Below are 18,941 nucleotides of genomic sequence, written 5' to 3'. Positions count from 1 at the left end.
TCCGAACATCTTCTCCGGTCTTTGGAAATGCAATCAGCGAAATGGTTCAAAAATGAACTTCACAAAATGTGTGAATCCGGTCTCTTCATGAATGACAAATCAACCGGCGAAATCGTCTAAGAAAGGGCGGGGTTTTAGTTTTGGTTTTAATAAAGAAAACCCCGATTCCTACATCGGTATTTGCTGCCACATCAGGCGAATACGACTGGACAGCGTGTCACATGACGTCACAGCAAAGGCTATGAATCATCAATGTCGACAACTTTACGAGGTATATTCGGTGACATCCTGCCCTCGTCGGCCGTTTCTCACAAATTTGGACAGACGATTTATGCCATTCATGAAATGTATTGACAGCCGGAAAAAATCCATAAATACGAGTTGATCAATTTTGAAAATATCTATCGTGCGCGTACGATAATGACGGAAAAAAGCTCACCATGGCACAGCATTTGACAAACATAAGGGAGACATATTCCCCGAAACTGTAAACTTATTGTTCTGTGTTCGTAACTGTCTAACTCGCACTTGGCAAGCCTGTTTTACATAAAATAAAGCAATAATGTACCCCCGGTCCATAATCTGTAATAATCTGCTAGGATTACGTAAAAAATCCACTGTTACTGACAAAGCCATATTATTATAATACAATAAATTATTTATTTGATGAAACAATTTGCGCTCTATTTAAGCCCAGTCAAGAATTCTTCTTTGAGTTAATTTGGCGAACGACGACCCTATGGGCTTGCGAATACGGTACAAATATACAAACCTGTGCAATCTCATGAAATGACTTTGGAATCGAATTAACGAAGATTACTGGGGCCAATACATCTTGGGATGGAATAGCTACGTATATATGACAGACAGTTCCTCATTACAGCCTGTCAATTCTAGGGCGCACATCTTTCATGGCAGCTGGACACGTGTGCCGTGGCTCTGTCTGTCAACAGGTTTTCTATTCTCACATTTCTAGGTTACCCCCGCATAGGCTAACGACGGATTTCCGACACTTAATGCTCCGGACGGATCTAGGAAAGCCAATATAAACCCTCTTCTCTTTGTTCCGAGTGTCCTGCACCGGCAACGGAGCGGTGCGTAAGTAGTGACAGAACGCCAAGGGGGATTTGCCATAGTTCCGTTTCTGTAGTAATATTCCAAAACGCTTGCAGATGTGAGAAAATAGGCCTGGGAATGGGAGATGGCCCGAGCATTTATCAATATTTTTTTACAAGCTTACAATAATAGACAAACCAAAGCATGCGAATATGACACATTTTCGTATTGTTCTCATTCCCAAATTAAACGCCGCAAGATATCGCCGAAAAACACATTTACGCTGTACATATTCGGCAATGTATCCTGTCACGTTGGTTCAGAAATCGATTACCGACCGTTCAATGCTCCCTTCCATGGTCGCATGACGATTTCCCACAATACCCTGCGACGCCACGCGTCGCTTCATCCCTGGCTCGGGAAGGGAGAATATTTAGGACAAAACCACACGGAAATACAAAGGTTACCGTATCACTTTCTTCACATTTTATTTTATTTAGTTTTCAGTTTCAGATTAAATTTCTCAAAGACCTATATCCATACTATTTCACTGCTCGACTGGTTCTTGGTACAGCCATGCTCAGAGAAATGTCGCAATTCAAACCGGTCTTCCGGACTTCATATCGAATGTATTGTATGATTTGAAAATCGGTAAAGAGATCACTTCCTTCTTGACAGAAAGGCCACAATTTTATTTCTGACATCATAAAAGTAACCAACTGTTGGAATTACACTTTCTTTGCGCAAATTGTACAAAAGTACACATGACTCGACTCGCTGAACGAAGCAATGAAGGGTAGCGTCACGCTCCAGTTAAGTGGAGGACTCGCTTCTGGAGTTCAACACAGCCGAAAACAGCACACGGTCCACACCAGGGTTACTTTGTTACTCTACTGTACAAACTGTATGCGGTTAACTACTTGATACAAAAAGGGAGTGTTCTGAATTTTGGAACAGTTTTCATACGTATGCAAGCGGAAAGCTTTAGCTGTAAAACAGGCCACAGTAAAAAAAAAATGATTGTTCATTAAATTGTGTTCCTATGGGCGAAAGCAGGTCGAGTGGTTTCCTGTGGTAGTGGCTATTTATAACACATTATTTCTGAGCAGGCCTGATGCTAAAAAGTCTAAATATACATATATACTTTTCAATGTGGTTCTACTTGTCCTGTGTTGCGACACCAAATGATTACACCTCCCATATTACAGCATATTTACCATCGAAATTTCAAGTCATAAATTTGTCAAACGATATAATATGGATTTCGATGGCGGATATGAGTAAAAAAAGTTCGGGGATAAAGAAGAAAATTAAACTGTACATAAATTACAAATTATAACAAAAAAAATAACTGATGAAAATCTTGGTAACTTTAAAAAGCAGGATAAATGTGACCCCTTTCCTGATTACTCAAGGACTCCTTGAGAAAGTCTTGGTCTCCGTTATCTGATGGCTTCCCGTGTGATCAGACACAAAACATTTCACATACACATCGAATTTCACAAATGACGCATGAAATCAATGAATTTTACAGGTATTTCAGGCAAATCGGCTGGTTGCCAATGTTGGTGGTGAACGTTGACAGTTTTTGCACCGCTGATGTTCTTCATCGCTCATCGTCTCGCTGGCATGTCGAAAGCCACCACAGTTGTAATTTTCAAAAATAAATAATCGCATTATTCACTTCATTCATTTTTCTTTGCTCAAAGCTTCGATGAATTCTTCAAGTTTTTCTTGTACATGTCGGACTTTTTCTGTAACAAAATAGGAAAACAATGGTAATGAGAGACGGCGATATGAATATTTTTGGGACAGAATCCCAGACATTTTGGTTTTAATTGCAAGTCGAACACAAACATACTAGAAAAGTGGAGAACGTTTAGAATGAAGAGTGCATTTAACATTCAGACATATCAGAAAGACACACAGAAAAGATGGCCATACATACTTACAATCACACACACAGACACACACGCACACGGAGCGGACCATGGGGAGGGGTGGTAACATCAACAGAAACGTCACATTGACAGCACTGTCAAATTATAGAGTCAGCGGTGACAGTGCATGGCCAAATGTAATATTATGAAAGAACAAAAAATTGCGAAATTTCACGTTTCCCCAGTAACTTTAACCTATTTCGGAATGTTTTTCTCTTACTCAAATGTGTAAACTTTTCAACACCAGTTAGTTATTGTTGTAAATCGGGAAACGATCGTCACCATCAAATGCAACTCGGCGAAACATTTGAAGTTGGTAACAGGAATATTTCAAGAGACCATGGAAGGCACAAAAGAGTGGGCTGGTTGAGATTTCCGTTCCCACGCTAGACGCAGTGAGGAGAGCGACAGTCGATCTGAAAAGTCCCCCTGGAAGGAAGTGGGCATGATCAAGTTACCGGGGTTGGCGAGACCCTCTCACCCAGTGCGAGACGTTCACTGCTAAGTGGCGTAACGCTTGCACTTTCATGCGAACTCGTTCCAGGAACGGCGAACTCGTGTCAGAAATGCACATTCGCAAATTGAGCGGTTCAAGTTTCGTGCTGGTTTTGCCTTCATGCATGTCGTCTGTCCCCTGCTGTAATCTACGCAATGAGCTTCTTGTCTTACAACCTGCATACCCAGGTGTTTTTGGAGGAGACGATTGAAGATGACCGAAAGAGTGGGCGTACAGTACTATGGATGACTACACCAATCAGCGTTCGCCTTAGTGTGCGGTGTTCTGACTGAGATGTGACCTACTTTTTGATTGGCTTACTCCTGCAGTGCGCGGCGACATTAGGGAACGTGGTCTGTTGGACTTCACCTGTGAGTTACACATGGTGACAGGGATATTAATGAAGTACTTTTGGAGTCACTGTTCATTGAATCACAGCTGATACCGCTGTATTCTTAAACTTTGCCTCTTCCAGCAGTCTCCCCATTGAAGCAGAATGTTTCGTCGAAAAGGGAGGGTGGACCACGTGGGTGAGAGGTAGGGATGGGGTAGATTGAGACCTCAGCTGTATTTGAACTTGAACAAGGTACAGCAGTCCTAAATTGGACAGATGGGTGAAAATAAAACTGTCTTCCGGAAAACTTCAAAACCTCTAGGTATGTGAGTGTACAATATGCACTATTATTTCACATGAAACCTCAATGTTGTAAAAAAAGCCAAAAAAACCAACCTTTTAGCACATACGATTTTGTGACAAATACGCACTGTCAGTATATATCTCAAGCATTGACAATCACAAAGTTGAAAAACCCAGTGATGAAACGGAGAGTACTCTCCCCTGTTGAACGTAACATGCTTTATTTTCCTTCCAGTGAAGTCTGCATGACGATGGGGACAACAGTGAATGGTGGCATTGCGGAGTGCCTAGAAAGCATATTTTTCAGCCTGGAGGGCAGCTTCCCTGGCTTTGAAATCAAGTCTTTGTCCAGTGATCCGAAATAACAACTAAAAACAGGATTGGGATAGTGATCTGTAATACTGCTGAGAATAAAGGCTGGATTCAAAAGGTGGATGAATATGGAAAACAGCATTTTTGCTTTCGAATAAAGATTGTTTTTTCTAAGCAATGGTTGTGCATGTGAAATAAAGTATCTAAGACAATAATATTCTGTGGAACTTATCTGGATTTCTACAGTATTTGTTCTTCAATCATTCATAACCCCTTCAGATCACACACTGTCTACGCTGCAAGAGTCTTGAGATATCCATGAAGAATATCAATCTTTTAAAGCGATTTTGCTAAGATTTGCTCCCACCCTGCTCTCCCTATTGCAAATCTATTCCTGGTCATCTGCCTTCAGTAGAAATCCACTGAAGGCTGGAAAGCAGCAAGCACATTGCAATTTCAAATCAGCGGCCGATGCGGTGGGAGGTGTGAAGTCTGTTTGGGAGTTCTCTTGGGGGTTTCTGGAAAAATTGCAAGGGTGATTTTTCCCCCAAAACATCACTCCACTGTTCATGCAGGCAAAAACCGTTAAAGTCCAATGAATAAAGGAAACTACATTTGTTTTTCTGAAGGTCTGGTATTCCAAAAGTCATTACAGGCCATTTCAGTTAATAATTATACACACCACATGAGCTGAAGTCCGTGTGTATACAGCTTTGGGGTCTCTCACATTTACTTTTTCAATTTTCTGTTAACAAACCACAATCTATTTTCAACCTTCCGGGATGGTAACAGAGTGTATATTTTGTCAACACCAGGAGAATTCCACAGATTAAAACAGGAGAGAGTGATAGATAAATTGATGGTAGGGTCCAAACAAACAGAGTCCACTCTCTGAAAGCAATCCTGGGGAGTTTGTTTATTGAAGGATGCGGACAATTGGGAAGTTCTTCAAATCACTTGGATATGCACTTAGCTGAAATCTCAATCAACTCAATGCGGCACTTAACAGCATCAGTCAATGCTCTTTAATCAAGAGATCCCCATCTTGAAATCACAAACCCAGTCCCAGGAGTGGACTTCTTGCAGCTGTAGGACAGATCATCTGCCTTGGGAAACCAGCCACCCATAAAACACACAGGGCATTGAGTGTTAGAAGGACTACAAGATGAAAAGGGAGTATGACCATTGGCAACCAAGGTGTAAAATTTTGCTGTAGGGGGAGTGATCTCTGGCCGGGGCCTTACAAAAACCAGGGTAAGAAGTCACCGGCGACACTTCCTTGAGAGTGAATTTTTCAGCAATGAGATTTCACACACCAGCTCCCGTCAAAGAGGCACTGTGAATGAGCCTGGAGACAGCCACCAGTTACGGAATGAGGAGGGGGGGGGGGGGAAACAAGTGACTGCTAGTTAGTCTGCTTTGATTGAAACTATACTTTCTCACGCTGGAAAAGGCACCAATTATCCCGGGGGGAAAAGGGTAGGCATGCCCACTTGGCCGGAAAATAAAGTTGAAAGTAGCCCGGAGACTTGGATGCCATTCTTTCCACTGGTAACAATTATCCAGAATTATCCCACTCAATTTATGCCGGACAGTTCGCTTTTTCCTCCCTGATTCCCACACAATGGGTCTCAACCTGCGCAATACCTGGCAATTGCTCTGTTAATTGACAAAGTTTTAATGAGCCACCTTCCAAGGCATTCCGTGCATTGTATTCGGTCTTGTCTGAAGATGATGGCCCACGCTTTGTCACGGTCGATTATTTCAATTTTCTTTCTTGTCTCTCTTTTGTCTGTGTATGGAAATAGTTCACAAAATATAACTTTGGTAATTAACAGGTTATGACTATAATGTTATCAAGCTGACAAGCCTAATTTTAAAGTCCAGATTCATATCTTGATCTGCAATAATAAAATTTGTGTGAATTTTTTTTCAGGGGTATTTGCAGACCTGACTTTTAAGTGATTACTGAACAGGCCACTAAGCAATTAAATATTCCTGGATTTGAGCCTGACTGCAGAACTTTCTCTCAAGCTAATGAAGCCACCTCTCTTGTTTTTCATTTTGCCAAGTCGGCTGAGCAAATGGTAAAGTAGCCGTGAAATGCTGAGTCATCTTTTACGCAGTGGAGTGACAAAAGTCTAGCGGGATAACGTCATGGGACAATACTCGCTTCTTTTGTGCTTCAGACAGGAATGCAGCACACCTGAAGTGATTTATGCCACGCAAGTAGCATTTGGGGAAAATGAAATTCTTGGAGTGAGGACCACGGGAACAGTTAACGTTTCTTTGTCTAGAACATCTCTTTACTTTTGGTAACATAAGTTTTGGGGTAAGGTACCATTACAATGGAGAGATCCTACACAAACATTTCTGGACAAGATTCCTTTTCATTTCATGGAAAAAAAATTGAGAGTGATGATTTTCAGAATTTTTTAGAAACTGTTATGTCATGAGTGCCTATCTCACAGCTTCTGATTTGCAATTCTGAAAGAGCATTTGAAGTACCGTTCCATGACTATCAGCAAATCAATATCTGTGAACATTTTTGTGCAAAGTCTATTGTGTTTAATTACATCTTTGGATAATGCAAGGCTTTGATAATTAATGTCCTTTTTTAAGGTAGAACGCACCTCGGGGACAGTTATTTGGACTCTCAAATTTCTACAATTCTTTTCTGATCTACCAGCTGTGGGGGTCCATTTTAAAGTTCTTTGAGAAAGAAAACTTTTCACCATATAAGTTTTTTTCGAAAATCCAAAATTTTTTTTTTTCCCATAGAGTGAACACAGGGATGGCGGCCATCTTGAATTTCAAATATCACTAAAAGTTTGGTAATTTGTTTCTCTATTTCCAAACTTTGTAAAGTGACCCCCTATTTTTATTGTTGCTTTGGTAAAAGAATGATTGCGAGTTTTTTTTAAAGAAATTTTGAGCAAAAGTTAAGTCTTTCACTTTTGAGGAGCATATTACCTTACACTGGTCAAAAGCATAGTTCATTGGGGACGTGACTCCTATTGTTCAAATTCAGCCCTTCATCCAAGAGTAAATGCACTCTGACTACAGAAAGTAATCATTTGTGACAAGAAAGTTATTGTTTTTGTTTCATTAGCAGTTTCTTTAAGCATTTTATGACAAGTGAGGAAATCAGAAGTTACAACAATTGTCATTGGTCAAATTTTGATGAGTCTGCGATTTTCACATAAATCGCGAAAACATGAATAAAGATTAATCATGATTGAAATGTTTGTATTTGCAATTTTGATTTTTATTTTGGAACTCTTGAATACGATTACGATTACTAGTATTTTGAAATCAACTTTGAAGTAAACTTGAAATTTTACCAAGTGGCTAGAAATGCATTCAAACTAGTCGCTGTGTACTGTGTCTATAAAGCACTATGGCTCCAGGCATCATCTCTGATGGTGTTGTCTGCAACAGAACTGGGATGCATGACTACCAAAACAAAACAAACACATGCATGTACTTTGAGAAAGTCTATCTCCCGGTATTAATAATTTTGTCAGATAATCTGTCTTGTCCATTTTATACTCTATTTCATATAGTGAGTGTGGTTTTCTTAACTTAAAACAACATATGAGCTGACCAAAAAATGCAATGAAATCTGCATTTGTTGCCTTCAGCATCTACAGCCAGGGCCCTCCTCTCAAGAACATAGAATCTCCCTGAGGCAAGAGAGCCTATGCTGGCGAAAGGTCAGAGCCACTTTTGGAATAGGGGTGGGCTGCATGAAATTGAGGGACATTTTCCACAGTATGGCAGTGGTTGTAAATCAATTAGATCTGTCACTACCTTGTAATTCACACCACCAACTGCTTATTGCGACCTTTCGACCTTCTTATCCAAACTTTTCCCAGTTCATAAATTTTCCCGTCCGGCGCTGGACATGTGGGAAAACCATCAGGAAAACGGCACCCTTACTTGAACGTTTCCAGCTTGCTACCGTTTTTTTTTTCCCTTTGTGGAACGGTGGCCACCGGCATGGCAAGTATTCCGTTTCTGCGGTCTGGCCACCGAGCTACACACCATTGGCATGTCGGCTGGCAGAGACACTACAGAGGCATTAATTCCAGACCCGTCATCATCATTTACCCGGCAATTCCTGAGTGAGAGATTCCAATGCTAATTGTAGGGACTTTACAAAATTCAGAAGCAGACACCGTTTAGTAGGCAGCATGGAAGTGTATGAATCAAATCATGGTGCTATTCTCACATTTTTGAGTAGGACATTTTGAGTTCAGTTTACGGCTAGAAACTATACAACACCATTGACAAAAAACAAAACAATCACTGCATATTTGTTATTTCCCCTGAATGACAATAACAATTATTTCTTGATAACTGTTTTTGTTAATTTCTAATTTTGAAATTTTGAAAAAATCTGATCAGCGAAGTTTCATCATTCCACAGGAACATAATTGGGCCGGTAAACCACAAAGAAATACAATCATGGTACAACATTCGTCTAGTTTATTCTGTACTGGTACTGAACAAATTTGTGTTTATAATTGTCCTCCATAGTGTGGAATTGTAATGGCTTTCAAACACAACTGTTTCATGTCAGGAAACTGTAATATGTAAACATGGGGGAAGTCATATTGGCAGATTGTTCCGACGCAGTGACTGTGGTGAACTCGTGACCTCAACGGTAGCAGGAGGGGCAGGGGGGAGGGGCTGTAGGGAGGGCCAATGCATACACTTGTTCAATACATCACGCTAAAAGCATTACGTAGGGTTGTAAGAATGATAAACTTGGCATACAATGAACTAAATTGGACACATACCTTCTCTCAAAGTACTGGCCCCAATCTCTGGAAGACAGACCACGGAAAATATTATCAAATTTTGTGTCACCCACAATATTCATAAACTACACATTCCAAGGAATATTTAGTTCCAAAATGTTGCCATGCAGTAAGTATGGAAGAATTGTAGACAACTATATTGACTGAATACTCTTATCTGGTGATGCATTTTCCTCGGAAATTGCAATCTTGGTTGACAGTCTTAAGAAATCTCTCTTTACTAAACCTGCTCACCCCTACTTTACAATGGTTTGGTCCATCGCATCAGCTAAAGGGCTTGCAGTATTGCATTGTATTGCAACTTTTTAGATGTAGGAAGAACTACTGCATATCTGTCATTGATTTAATTTTATTTTTACCAACAAATGAAAGCATTGATGCCACATACCATATATATAGCTAAAACCACAAGTGGGTTTCCTCAAAGAAGAAATCAGAAAACTCTACATGATACCCAGTCTCAGAACCGGATTGGTGTATCTGCCTGTCTAACCATCCATCCGCAAAATCACACCATACCAGGGCAGTGACTGACCTTATCTATCTTTTGATAATTGGATCTTGATGCAGTATTTGAATTGATAAGAAATTGAGCTTGATGGCTCTTCTTTGGTGAGTTCCATGGACAGATCCTAAAGTCAAGGGTGCTCTATTGATGCCGGGTTCAAAGTTCACAATGGCCAGGTATACTGATCAATCCCATGATACCTTGGTGTGCAAAATGTTTATAAGCAATCTGATACCAAAAAAATTTGAACAATTAAAATTTTTTAGAGTTAATTATTTTTTTATTTCAAAAAAGTATTTTTTTGTTTTGTAAACACGGGATCATCACAGAGGGATCAAAGACTGGTACAAAGTACAACCTTAAGCCTCAAATGAACCAAGTTATCAGTGCATTGAAATTGAGACTTTCTGTCATAAAAGGATTAGTTCTGGCAATGGCAGTGAGATTTACAACAGTGGCTTCCTGGAGAATGTACTCTGTATGGTTGTTGGTCAAAACAGAGCTTCAAATCATAATGACAGTGATCTTAAGCAGCTGGTCCTGGGACATTATGCTGACAAACAGAGTTGATATTTCCCAACGGATGATAATACTGAATAAATTCATTAACACAGATAATTGCTGTAGTGTATGAAATTCTGTATGGTCTGACTGTTCCAACTGTTAAGGTAGAACGTGCTAAAATTCCTACAATTCTTTTGTGATCTACCACTTGTGGGTATTCATTTTAAAGCTTTTGGAGAACGAAAAAACTTTAACCATTTTAGTTTTTTGACAATCCGAAATTAAATTACCCCCTCCCCCAAGTTAACACGGGGATGGCGGCCATTTTGAATTTCAAATATTGCAAAATGTTGGGCAAATTTCTTTCGTTAGTTTCAAACTTTGCACGGTGAACCCCAATTTTTATTGTTGATTTGGTAAGAAGATGGTTGAAAGTTTCATTACGGATCAAAGTTTGAGCAGAAGTTAAAGCCTTGCACTTTCGAAGCACATACTACCTTAATTGCGTTGATAGCTCCTTTAAAAAGATTGAGCCAAGTTCCCAATCACCGTAGTAGACCTACAAAAATTAAGAGGTTTCAGACTGCAGTTTTTCCCCTAGTAGATGGTCTGTTTACCCCATGAGCCTACTCATACTTGAACAGTCAAAGCTAAATGTAGTCCATCATCAAATGACCCAGATATGCTGATTTAAAATTTGATGCAAAAACCTTTTCTGAACTGGTTATTGGCCACAGTCTTCCTGAATGGAAAATCAAAGGTCTCACAGTAAGGTCGGCAGTCAGCTGAAACAGTGGATGCCAGTCCAAATATTACCACTTTGAAAAAGCCTCTTCTTTCTCAATGAAGACATTTTCTCAATTGACTCCATGCACCCAGTCAAACCTTTTACGGTTCAACCACGCACTGATTTAAAGGCAACACCTGAAAAATTTAAAGCTCAAACAACAAGATAAAAAAATAAAATATTACCTGTTTTTAGATAAATTGATGAACTTGACTATAAATTATCCTCCATGTGATTTTGACAGGCTATGTTCTGTCAAGTCCGAGTTCACAGCTGTGCGTGATTGGAATTTAGGGCCTCGGAGCACACGTGTGAACAATCCAGCCGGCATTTGAACCAACTCATCAATGTCCGGAGTATTTACTGTTACTGTCTCCAAAATTATTATTTACAAAGTTCAAAGATAACCCGTGTCTCTTCTTCTGTTTGTCAAAGGTTGCCGTGAACCTTGAAGTTCCAAACTTGGCTGTGGTTACTGAGCAGTAAAGCCTGGCCCTTTCTTGTGATGTTGGTTGCGATGAACTGAAGTTTAAGGTTGGGGGCACTGTAGGGGAGGGGTATCGGACCAGCCATAGTATTCCATGTACATTCAAGCAGAACGGTGCCTCAGGGACAGATAGTCCGACTCTCAAATTTTTGTAATTCTTTTCTGATCTACCACTTATGCCGACTCATTTCGAAGCTCTTTCAGTAAGGAAAAATGTCACCGTCTTAGCTTTTCAAAAATCAAAAAGTAAATTTTTTCTTATAGAGTTACCACAGAAATGGCGGCCATTTTAAATTTCAAATATTGGTAAATGTTGGGTAATTTGTTTCTCTTGTACCAAAACTTTGCACGGTGATCTCTGATTTTTATTCTTGATTTGGTAAGATAACGGGTGAAAGTTTCATTCAGGAAAGTTTGGCAAAAATTTAAGTCTTTTGCTTTCGAGGTTCTTACTACCATAGACTCTCGAGTGTCTATGATTCTACCTTACAAATCTGCTGTACGGCCACTTTTTGCATTCTTTTGTTATTCCGTGATTATGGTCATGCATAACCTTGATGAGAGCACCGGGTCTTCATGCAGGATTGCAGCAGCACAAATTAGCCTTCAATGATAAAATGAAACGGCCAAAAACAAATGACTGATGCGCAGAGTATGACAGCAATGCAGCTGAGAACTTTGAAAATATTATCAATGTGGACATCAAATAACTTATAAAAAAACATGTTTTTTCCATCAGGCATTCACACAGATATCTAATCTACATGATCAGCAGATAACATGCTTTTGTCACTCTCTGTGGCCAAAATCCCTACTTCAGGTCGGTGCAACTGTGTAACAAGCCAATTCACTTATATTTCAAGATTATCAAGCTAAATCCTGGAGATATTTTTTTTATCTCTGTTTGCCCAATCACCTAAAAGCTCTGTCTGACAAACTTTGTTCTCCAAACAATGTTGATTCTATCGGGCTGTGTAAAGACCGACACACCTCCAGTATTTAATTTTTATTTCAAACAGGACCCCTGGGAGAAGACACTCCGAGTGCTGATGACGTCTCGATAAACTATCCGTTAACATGCCAGGGTACATCGCAATACTGATCGTTGATAACCCTATCCCATGATGCCTTGCGCCTGGAAATTTGGACTCCAAAGTTCAGGCGCTCTGTTGATATCAATCATAAAGGGAAGATGTTCCCAGATCTGTCTTCATTGATAGGTTTTTAACTTATCTCTTGATGACCGTACTAATCATTTTGTTTGTCAAAATTGACGCCGTACCACAGACCAATGTGAGACAATTACCTCTGATAGATAGCTACCCATGCTACAAGTTAATGGTTGACCTCATTTTGGAAAAAATTAGTGAATTTATACTTCTACATATTTCTTACATCTGCTCACCATTTTACAAAGACAATTCATTTTCAACTTCTCGATATTCCAACAGATGACTTCTTTGATTCTGATGTCTTTTTCTACACGGTTCTCACTATTCTGGAAAGATAATTGAGTTTTAAGGGAATAAAAGATAATTTCAGCTCTCAAGTGCACAGAAAATCTTTTTTTATGTCATAATTTTCCACTTTATGTAAGACAGGGGTATGATATTCATGACAAATTAAATATTTTCAAAGTTTTTGTTGTTTTTTTTTGTTTCAAGTTTATGGAAGCATCTAGTTTCCTAGTTGTAACAAGGAAAAATTGTGTTTTGTTGTTTCTTTTTCTTTAGAGGAGACAGGTCTTTTTGTCCAAAATGCAACGATAAAAGGTTCTCTTTTTTTTTAAAAAAGCCACACCGCTGATCTATTATAGCTGTATTGAAGAGGGTTCTGTGAGTGGTCAGGCATCTCTCAAAGTTGATCTCTTGGAGTTCCAATGATATATACCCACTTGGCCACAACAGACAATGGGCACACTGTACTGTACCGAGGGTTTTTGTTGAAGGGTGTCAGTCGAGGGGCTGCTTGACTGATATACATAATCCACTCTGTCCAACATTGGCAGTTTTTTCTCACACTTTTGGCAACGTGTTCGGGGCTTTTCACCAGCGAATAACAGCTCTATTCTCAGCTGGAGTGACCACTCCCACATGCCAAAAGTATGAAAACAAGACACTCCAATTGAACTGGCAGGTAAAGTGCGTCCAATGATGGTGTTAGTAAACAGATGAAGCGGACGAGAATATTATGAAGTTTTATGGTATCTATGTTTAATATATAATATCAACTGCTAAAAATTAATATAAAAATTATCTCTGTTGATACTGTTAACAGTCAGGCACGTCTTTGTTTATATGACCATATGTATTCTGCTTTTAAGGTTGTATGAGCCTCTGAGGGGAACCACTTCAACTTTTGCTCAAACTTTCCACAGTTCTTTTTCAAAATCAAGAATAAAAATACAAAAAATCAGGGGTCTCCATGCTAATTCTGGTACTCCAGAAACAAATTATGTTAAATTTGTCGACATTCAAAATTCTTTGAAAATGGCTCTCATCTCTCAGGCAACTCTATGAGCAAAAATGAGATATTTTCAATTTAAAAAAATACGACGGTGAAGCCACATAAGTGGTAGTTCGGGAAAGTATGGTGAAAATTTGAGAGTCTGAATATCTGTCCCCAGCTGCATTCTCCCTTACACTCTAATACACAGCTATGGTGATAAATTTTTTGAAAACTCATTCCAAACAATTGAAAACGTTATTTCTTGTCGCTGTTAAGCTCACAATAAGATTTGTCCATCAACATACTGAGAGTTCAACTATAACTCAGACTGGCATTTGTTTTGTATTTTGTGTCAAGTTTTGAATAATTTGTTACTGAGAATATAAAAATGACAGTCCCTGGTATGTATATAAATATATTTACGAACTCAGTGCAGAAGGTATAAAGATATGAGTACCTTGACAATGAAAGACTTTGAGTTATTCTTTATTTTCAAAATTTTATTTTGAGTCAAACTGATGATTTTGTAACTGAGCATCAGAAAAATACTGGCTTAGTTTATAGTGTGCAAAAAGCTGCAAAATATTTCCAGGGAGTGGAGTGATGGGGGGTACATCTAAGTACTTTACACGTACAACTTGCTTGAAAGCCCTGGTCACCATCTTGAGCTGGGACTTAATTTTTCTGGTCAACTTCTAAATCTGCGATAAGAAGCTCTTTGGAGAAGTTGTTCAAACACTAAACTCCCATGCAGGTGTCAAATCTCTTCACAGATTAATCTGTTACCCCGAAGGATTTTAAAAGCTACCTGTTTACCCTTGTCTTAACTTTTTCACAAGAACACCTTTGTTCTTATCTTAATCACTGGAATACATATTCATTTGCTTGTTGTGTGAAGGAAAAAATCTCAAGGACAAATATTTGTCATGAGGAGGTACTTTTTGCCAATTTTCAATGCTTTTTTGCAGCCTGGTATCTGAACTTGATATTGACTAGCCGTTTTTACCAAAATTAAGTACATTTTTGAAAGAAAAAACTGTCAAAAATGACAAAGTTATAGAGGACAATTTGATTGCATGGCACTGGGGCTGTGATTTAGGTCATACCTATGATAGCAGCTTATCCAGAAATTGTGAGCCATGAATATTCATTTGTTTGCTCCATACATGCAAAGTCAAACAATCTTAATCCCACTGGCATATAAACCTATCTAAACTCCTCAATTGATAAGTCACAGAATTTTCAATAAAATTTGGTAATCTGTTTTTTTCTATGGGCAAACTGGATGAAAACAACTTTGAAGTCAATATTGTGGTTGATTTGATGAAACAAAACTAACATGCAGGTGTGAGCATCAAGCAGGGAGCATATTTAATTTGAGGTTGTGTGACTGTTTAAAAAAAATATATATTGCCTGTTGTTTACAGTGTTGAAAAGCTAATATTTTTAAAGGTGGTTGTAAATTCGTCATAGCAGACTTTTGTGAAAGAAAAAGGTGTTAAAATTAGTGTTATTAAAGTGATAAACTTCAAACCTGTTTGTATAAATATGACACTTGACATGCCTCACACTGTGAACACTTGCTGACTACGGACAAAGCAGTGTTTTTCCAGTATATTTTTTTCTTGATTTGGACATTTTGGTGTTCTTTCTCAAACTTACTCAAACTACCAGATATGTGTGTCCAATGACACAATTACAGACGACTGGTTTATACCAACATATCTAACTGTGCTGTGCTGTTTCTGTTTGTCAAATTGAGTTTGTCACTATGGAATTTATGACTATAATGTAGATTATGGCTCGGTACTATTGCTCCGAACAACACGGTTGTTGTGGAAGGGATTGAAAACAGTGACCACACTGTGGTCACAAAGGTATTTTTGTCAAAAGAATAACACCAAGATTTTAAAGTCATTGCAAAAAGTTACATCTTTTTACAGAGAATTACGAGAAGTGAAATATTCTGAACAGTTTACAAACAACCAGGTGTCATTCACAAAAAACAAATCTTGCTTCCTGTTGTGTAAAGGACAAGGTATGTTTCACTCTTCCAAGTGATGAAATGAGAACCGGTGATAGATGTGCTTTTAACAGAAAGGGGGGGTGGGGGGGTGGGGGTGGAGGGAGAACGAGGGTGGAGGGAGCACTTGGCAAATTTCTGACAATGAGTGATGCTGTGGTCAAAATTTCACTAGCAGTATTGGTAGCTCTTCTAATTATGAAAGTACCCAAACAACGTGGCAAATTCGGGGCACTAAAATTTGCGGAGTGTAAAAAACAAAAAATTCCATGTACAAACACCCAGAGCTAGCTACCTGAATGAAATTGTGGAATGTGAGCGCGCTGATAATGACCGGTAGAAATCACTTGAGGGTGCCTATCTCCGATGAGATCTGACATCAAAGGTGTCCGGCAGTAGATAGTCAAAGCTTTTTTCTGGAAGATAAACATGGACAATGACGTAGCTATGATGTGGCAATTCACACTGAACCAGACAAATTTATTTGAGAATAATTGAAATGGATTGCAATTAAATTACTGTGGCCATCCCACACTCATGTCCCATCAGCTGTAATGATGTTTGGTATAGCTCCAATGGGGAGATTGGTGTCCATATACTAAACAGTGCATACTGGCAATGAGTTAGTCTATTTTGTAAGTGACAGCACTCTAATACCATTGCCTGGGAAAAGCAAACAGTATTACGGGCTAGTTTGGTATTCTTGCCAACTATTGTATGTTCTGAAAATGGGACCATTGCATAACTCATGTTGGTTCAATTCCATCTAGGCCTTCAGTTTTAAACATTTTAAAGGAGATGTGAATTTTCTGGTGCAAAATTTTCTGACTTTTTTACTACCAGTCCATTTTAGAACATACAGGATGCTGGTTGGATAACCATGATGCTTTGCAAGAACCTCAAAATCTTGGGTAGGTCCATTCAGGACCTTTTCATAGTCCAACGGGTCATACCATTGCAAGTTAGGGATGGTTGGGTAGGAGTTGAGCTTTTCACAGACAGTGAAGTAAACTGTAACCTGCTTGTTCAGATATTGGCGCCATGTTCTTTCCATTCTCCTGAAAAAACTGTAAAAATAGACAATTCCTCACCCGTTGGATGAATGATCAAATACAGAAAAATTACACAGATTATATTATTAATGAAAGTACTGCAATATATGAATGATAGTCTGGTTCTGAATCTTGTGAAGAAATTGGATGCTGTCAGAATGACATTGCATTTAAAGCCAATGGCTTAACTTAACTCCACATAAAGAACACTTTGATGAAAAATCGTCAATATGTCTTTATCTATAGATAGCGATATCTGGCTTGTATTACCGGAAGCTCTGGTGTACCGCTTGGGTCAGAAATCAGACATTATTTGGTCTAAATTTGCTGATACCACTCCTTCTCTGTGCTGATATGATAACAAACTTAAATATCAATGTTGTTGTTTGTGATAATTAGCTTCCTTACTATCTTTTGATGCCAAGGGGGAAAAAAACCCAAAAAAATAGAATGCCAACTGACTGGTACATGATGGGACACATCTAGACTAGTCTTGGAATGAAATGTGGACGCTGTCTACCATATTTGGAAGACAGACTTTGGCTGGTTTCTTTATCAGAAAATTATTATCGCAGACGCTATATCCAATCCTATTATCATATTGATGTTTGAGTATGAACATAATTTTTTGGGTGCAAGGCAGAAAGTCTCCTCAGAACTTCATAAAAGATTTAAGAAACCCTCCTGATGACATTGTGTTCACAATTCACTCAAGGTGTACTTCTTGCCATTTCCTTCAAACAATCCACTTTTTGCTTAAAAAAGGGTGTGGGGTGCTTTCGAAGGGGGAGGGGCAGGTGGAATGAGGAGGCGTGGGGGTCAAAATGCATTGAAGATGTGAGTTATCGTAATCTGGAAACGCAGTGATAGAGAAAAAAAAAAAGATATTTAATAGTCTGAGGACATGGCAACCACCAACGTAAGCGGGAAGTTAATAGACAGGTACTTTGGGATTTGACTTGCTTACACAGGAGCTATTGAGCTGTGGTCAGTCACAGGGGACTTACTGAGTACACGGTGATAGACTGGCAAGGCAACTAATGATTATCTAATGAGCTTGCTCACCAAACAGTTCATACATGTCTTTGCTGTTTTTGTGTCAACTTAAACCAACAGGGGTGACAATTAACCCTTCCCTGTTCCTTCCGATCATCAGAGGTTTTTCATCTTTTTTTTGGACGATAAAAAAAGAGAAAAAGAAAAGTGAAAGGACAGGCAAAGTGACCAGTTCCAATGAAGAGCCTAGGAAGTCTGCTTTGCATGTAACTTTCCTAGATTCACCCACTGATGTTTTAAGCTGGTACCTTGTGAAAACTATCGGACGTACTCATTGAGGGCGGTAGATATTCGTACAAATTTGTACTGAAATGTCAGCTCGTAGAAAAACGTGACATCTTCTGCTGGCAAAAATACGCCTGGCACCGAATTACAACTTATGAAGGCCATGTCATATTGTCCTGAAAAAAGCTGGGCTGTAGAGCAAAAAATAAAAGTGACAAAACTTGGTGCTTGTCTCAGTGACCGAACACACTTTCTCTTTGTTCAGTCCTAAAGAACAGCCCCCTGGCTACAAGACAAAACTCTCACAATCAAATGAAAATCACAGTGAGATCAACTTTTATCGGTGATTCAAATCGAACAATAAAGTGGACTTGATTTGTTGTTATTCTTACGGACATAAGACGACCACATTATTGGATTGTGATTGAGTCCACCAGGGCAGAAAACGAACTCCAACTCGGAAATCCATGGCTTCAATCAGATAAGACTGGGGACAACAAGCGACCCATTTTACCTGGCCGTAATTGCCTCCTCCCAGCTTTCCATCCTGTCAGCTAGTCAATTTGGCTTATCAAAACACCACT

General features: G+C 39.1%; 1 protein-coding gene across 8 annotated transcripts in view; it reads right to left on the bottom strand.

Moving 5' to 3' along the window:
• Positions 1–1,519: 1,519 nt before the first annotated feature.
• LOC139136801 (dynamin-like GTPase OPA1, mitochondrial) overlaps positions 1,520–18,941 on the bottom strand; it is a 145,561-nt gene continuing 128,139 nt past the window's right edge. For all 8 annotated transcript variants that reach the window (XM_070704636.1, XM_070704639.1, XM_070704643.1 and 5 more), the window contains one exon: positions 1,520–2,810. In XM_070704636.1, coding sequence (XP_070560737.1) covers positions 2,746–2,810 — 65 coding nt within the window. In that variant the 3' untranslated portion in view covers positions 1,520–2,745. The remainder of the gene's footprint in view (positions 2,811–18,941) is intronic.

The sequence above is a fragment of the Ptychodera flava genome, chromosome 7 (assembly GCF_041260155.1).
Source record: "Ptychodera flava strain L36383 chromosome 7, AS_Pfla_20210202, whole genome shotgun sequence".
NCBI lineage: Eukaryota > Metazoa > Hemichordata > Enteropneusta > Ptychoderidae > Ptychodera > Ptychodera flava.
The sequence above is the reverse complement of the archived record's forward strand: the minus strand, read 5'-3'. Positions and strand labels throughout refer to the sequence as shown.